This window comes from Egretta garzetta, unplaced genomic scaffold, assembly GCF_000687185.1.
Source record: "Egretta garzetta isolate BGI_Z169 unplaced genomic scaffold, ASM68718v1 scaffold997, whole genome shotgun sequence".
Taxonomy (NCBI): domain Eukaryota; kingdom Metazoa; phylum Chordata; class Aves; order Pelecaniformes; family Ardeidae; genus Egretta; species Egretta garzetta.
The window spans coordinates 95,209-100,710 of record NW_009260336.1 but is presented as its reverse complement, the minus strand read 5'-3'; the positions used below and the strand labels follow the sequence as shown (position 1 = coordinate 100,710).

General features: G+C 41.3%; 1 protein-coding gene across 1 annotated transcript; it reads left to right on the top strand.

The window, feature by feature from the left end:
- The first annotated feature begins 1,801 nt into the window (after positions 1–1,801).
- LOC104129644 (olfactory receptor 5V1-like) lies at positions 1,802–2,815 on the top strand. Its single transcript, XM_035897998.1, has one exon. It carries the CDS (start codon positions 1,802–1,804, stop codon positions 2,813–2,815), a length of 1,014 nt encoding a protein of 337 aa, XP_035753891.1.
- The last annotated feature ends 2,687 nt before the right edge of the window (positions 2,816–5,502 follow it).

Sequence of the window (5,502 nt, the reverse complement as noted above, 5' to 3'; positions counted from 1 at the left end):
CAGGCTCCAGAGCAAGACAAATTGGTTTGAAAACAAATCATGGTCAAGTTATTTTAAGGCTGTAGTTTAACTGAAAGAAATTAGAACACTGGACTCCTGTGAGATGTAAAAATTCAGTAACCTGGAATGGCACCTGAGGTGGGCTGGCAGGACCTAGGGAGGATGACACCATCTATTCCTTTTTCCTGGGAGTAGACTCAAGTATCAAACCACAGCCTTTTAAAAAGGTCCTACAAAATGAAACTCACAGGAAATGAAGGATTCAGGGTGACGAAATAGTTTATCACACTTCCAGCCCCCTTTGACAATACTCTGGAAAAGCCTCAAGTGCAATAAAGGTAGCATCCAAAAAAAGCTTTGGAGATGCTCCTCCCCAGACACATCTTCACATGTTTGTAAAACCTCATTAAAGAGGCGGCGCTGGCCCTTGCAGTCAAGCCAGCATTTTTGCCACTGCTTGCTGATGTCTATGAATATTTCTATGCTGCTAAATCTGGACCCATCACTTCCTTAATAGATTGATTTTCCCAAGTCTACAGTGAAAACATTTTTCTGTCAGATGTAGATATTCTGATCAGATATAGAAAGAACAAAAAGGATAGTCGCGTTTCCTGGAGATACAGACTACTATATAGTACCAGTAATTAATTCCTTGTAGCAGTGAGTATTTCTGTGTTAAGTTTCTGCTGTGTTTCACCTGAATAAGTTCCCCATTTTAAGAACAAGTGATGCTGTGGTTTAAAGGACCATGTGCTTTTTGTTTCTGCTGACTAAAATATTTCTTACGGTAGTTCAAGCTCTGACTTTGGTCCCTTTCAAGCTGGAAGCAAGCTTCTGTGAGCACATGAGAAGATAGATGAGCTGGTCTCAGATGGGACAGCATAGTTGCCTATTTAATCTGTTCTCTGTGTCTCTTGCAAATGAGGATGTTACAATACTCTCACTGACTCATAATCACATTCTAATCTGCAAACGAGGAGGCGCTTGTGCTGAGCTTTGCTTTATCTCTACTATGTAAATCAGTATTGAGTTACATTTGGTGTTGCAATGCAGGGTAGATCCTTCAATGCTAAGTCTTCTAGACTTCTTTGATTTGGGGAAAAAGGGCAGCAGGGGGAAGTCCAGCTAGATCCTAAAAGCACTAATACTGTTATAGAAGTCTATAGGGTAAAATGTATAGAAAGGAGGGAGGTTTTTAATTGGATACTGGATTAATCTCTTTTTATATCCCACTGAATGAAGCTGAAAAAACCCAAAATGCATCTGGGCCATACTGCCTGTCTGATTACCAGGGATTTAATTCTTCTGTGGTGGCATTACTTGCTTAAAAAAAAAATTAGGTCTTTAGCTCCAGCTAGTAATCTAGACCTCTTTGGTGATGACAGCATGAATTATTTAGTGATGAAAGGACGTTTAGAGATCTGTGCTCTACATGCCTTGCTTGGAGCACAGCTATCTTCAAAGCCCAGACGGGTTGCTCAGGGCTGTGTCCAACCAAGCTAGCCACCACACAGAAGGTATCAGTCTTCAACTTTCAGCCCTTCTGCCTGAGAAGACTGCTTGCAAGAATTAAGCTTAGTGGTGATTCATCAAAGAAGTTTAATACCTCTACCTTTTACACTGGGTACATGTGAGTAAAATTTAGATTCTGAATGTGGCAATACAAGCTTGCAAATGTTCTTGAACTGCATAACAGACAAAAAAACCTGCATTTGTTAGAAGGGGGATGGAATTTTGACTGTTACAACTTCTTCTTTCTTCCAGGCCCACCTCTGCAATCATTTCCACAATGAAAGATAAGATGCAGAGGGTCAACCTATCTACGGTATCTGAATTTGTTCTTGTAGGCCTTTCCGATGCTCCAGAAGACCGTTTTCTTCTCTTTGTGCTGTTTTTGATCATTTATTTGGCTACCTTGGCAGGCAACATCACAATCCTTGTTGCCGTTATCACAGACACTCGTCTGCACAACCCCATGTACTTTTTCCTTGGCAACTTATCCTTACTGGATATCTTGTGTCCCACTATCACTGTGCCGAAGATGCTGGAGGCCTTGTTGCTTGAGAACAAGGTGACTTCGTTCATTGGCTGCATGTTCCAGCTGTTCTTCCTCATTGATGTTGTAGGCACAGAGATTTTTCTCTTGGCTGTGATGGCGTACGACCGTTACATTGCAATATGTCATCCACTGCAGTACATGAATATTGTGAGTATGAAACTGTGTGCTCACCTGGCCATTGGCACCTGGGTAGTAGGGTTTTTTAATTCTCTGTTGCACACATCTTTGATTTTTACACTCCTGTTTTGTGATTCTAACAAAGTTGACCAATATTACTGTGATATTCCTCCTATGCTGGCCCTCTCCTGCTCACCTACTTACAGCAGGGAACTGGTAATTCTCACAGTTGCTGGGGTCCTTGGAAGCAGTGCCTTTGTAGTCACTCTGATCTCGTATATCTGCATCCTCTTGGCTGTCCTGTGCATGAACTCTTCAGAGAGCAGGCACAAAGCTTTCTCTACTTGTGGTTCTCACTTGGCAGTAGTATGCCTCTTCTATGGCACCACAATTTGCACATATGTACGGCCTTCCTTCACCTACTCGCCTAATCGAGATAGGATAGTTTCTATGCTCTATGGAATCCTCACTCCCCTGCTAAACCCCATAATCTACAGTCTGAGGAACAAAGAAATTAAATGTGCCCTCAGAAGAGTGACCAGCCAGGTAAGAACTGCTTTAACAAGACAAGAACATGTCTCTCGCTCTCTGGTGTCCTCTGGAGCCCTAGCAGTTGGATCGGCACTGCAGTTTGACTGATCTTCTTCAACTTCAGCCATCTAAGAGTTAGGTGCTGGAATCTAAACTTCTCTGGGCTCCCTTTACAGTTAAAAGGGAGAGATGTGCACCTTCAGAAGGCCAACTGGATGGCACAGCTTTAGGTCGTTATCACAGGAGGTGATGACTTCAGCTGGTGATGTTTTTTTTTCTACTGAGCACAGAGGGAGCTTAGAGGAGAGCCTCAACCTTAGACACGGGTGTTGGATGCAAATCTTAAAGCATGAATGCTGGGAACCAGTGCTGTAGGCACACAGACATATACATTCTCCTGTACCAAAGTAGCTTATAGGACTGGTGCCTCTTATTGACCACGCTGCTCCTGCAGAAAACATAAGCATGTCCTTTGTGGGAGATTGCCTGGAAGGAAGACTTCTTTGCCACCATTTAAGGTCATCAGTCTGGGTGTGTTTTCAGCCAGCATGCCAAGAATCCAACTGCAACACCTGCAGTACCACCATGCACAATCTGGCCATAGTTTGCACCATGTATCTCAAATTCAGTCTGCCAGGGTGCAAATCTGTGTGTATCTTGGCCATGAGGCTCTACACTGGGATGACAAACTCTTACAGCTTGAGGCAGACCTCGGACTGTGTCAAAGTGCTGTGGCATGTCATTCCAGCTGTGGTGCCCAGTGTTCAATAATTGATATGACTTTGCTCACTACTCCTTACTAAAATCAAGTGTCAAGATGTCTGTCTTAATGGCTCTTTTTGTGGTTGCTGTCTTGGTGTAAAGGATAAGCTAATGACTTTCCTGCAGGAACTTTTATCTTGGTGGTAACAAATGCACATTCTTAATATTAAACCAGTGGAAATAATTCAAGCTTCATCCATTCTCAGTGGTCAGTCATGTTGACAATAGGTTCAAAAGTCAACTGTAATGACCAAAGAGCTCTTTAGGGTAACACATTCTGGATTTTCTGGGTTTTATTTTCTTTTTTGCAGTATATTTCACCAACGTAAGAAAATGCACATAAGTCTTCCCAAGACCACTTCAATTTCAAAGCCAAGCGTTAAGAAGTTGGCAAGGCCACCCATGTAGCTGTAACACCACACAGCTTGTCAGAGTTCAATGTCCTGACCTATGCTAAGGTTGGGATTTGGTTTCCTAAACACAAGTTTTAATGGAATGCAAGATGACCCAAGGCATCTTTCCTGGTCTGTAGCTCCTGCCCTGCAAAAAGTAGACTAAGTAGAGTCACTTTTCATCTCCACCAACTGGGTGAAAAGATCAGAGGTCCTCCACTGCCAAATAGGGGCTATTTACCTACTATGAGTAGAGCAACAGAGGTCTACCCAGGGTTTCCTGTGGCTTTTGAATTAAGACAGTGGAAATAATTTTTTAAAAGTGCTGTTTATTCCAAAGCTATCTGGCAAATCAAAGGCATGCATCAAAGTGGACAAAGGGACTGTCTGCGCTTCAAAAAAAAATGTACACAGAAAACGCAGGCTGAAGCACTGTTCTGCTACTGGGGCCAGTTAACTGCTCTGCAGGGTCCCAGAAATTACTGCAGATGTTGTACGGGGAAGGAGCAGCCATGCTCAGTTTCTGTGTAAATGTATAGATTCTAGTTGTTAAACCTGGGGCTATGAGATCAGGCTCGCTCAGGACACGTTTCCCTTTTACCCCTCACGAACTTGGCATGGTTGGCATTCCATCTGTTGGGAGGAGAGCGGCAGTCGGCCCTGAGTGCCAGGCTGAGGGCTGGTGGGTGCCGAGTGGGTCAGTACTACAAAAAGTGGTGATGATAAAAGTGGTCACGGAAAGAAAACTTTAAAAGCAATGAGGTACAGCACAAAAAAATGAGGACACCAAAGTAGATAAAAGTAGATGTAGAAACAAAATTTTATAAGCCAAGGGATTAAGAGGGGTTTAAAAAATAGGGACAGTGAACTAGAATTAAGATGTAGAAATAAAATTTTTCAAAAGGTGGCGCTAAAGAAAGATGAGAAATAACTCAAAACTGAAGACGTCAAATGGGATAAAAGTAGGCATAGAACATTTTAAAAAGTGATAAGGACCAGAAATAAAGAAAACAATAAAGAATAGGGACAACAACCTAAATAGAGATGTAAAAACTAAATATTTAAACCAATGGGGTACATGACAGGCAGGAAAAAAAAATAGGGGTAGGGGGCTGGACAAATGTAGGCATAGAAGGAAAATTAAAAAGTGATGAGAGGGAAAACTTAAAGTGATGAGGTACAGGAAAGAACTAAAAATAGAGACAGCAAACTAGATAAAAGTAGACATAGAAACGACATTTTAAAAGCCAAGGGATTAAGAGAGGAAAGAATTAAACAATACCAGTAGCAAATAAAAATGCAGACATGGAAAGAAAACTTTAAATTTTTTTTGGGAAAGACAACTAATGAAGAAATTAAAATGGTGAAGAGGATAAAGACAGAAAGAAAAAAGATTAAGGAAATAAGGAAAAAAATTAAAAATAGCAATGGTGAACTAAAATGGAGAATTAGAAAAAATCTAAAAAGTGACAGCATGAAATAAAGATAAGAAATAGTTTTTAAAGGACAGGGAATGGAAAAAAGTAGGTGTTGAACGAGTATTTTAACAGCAACGGACAATAGAGAAATAGAGAGGAAAATTAAAAATAGGGATAGCAAACTAAAACAGATGTAGAAAGAAAATTTAAATAGTGAGGGCTC

Bases quoted from the DNA above. Each gene is read 5' to 3' on its own strand.
- LOC104129644 (XM_035897998.1), top strand. From the start codon at position 1,802: ATGCAGAGGGTCAACCTATCTACGGTATCTGAATTTGTTCTTGTAGGC.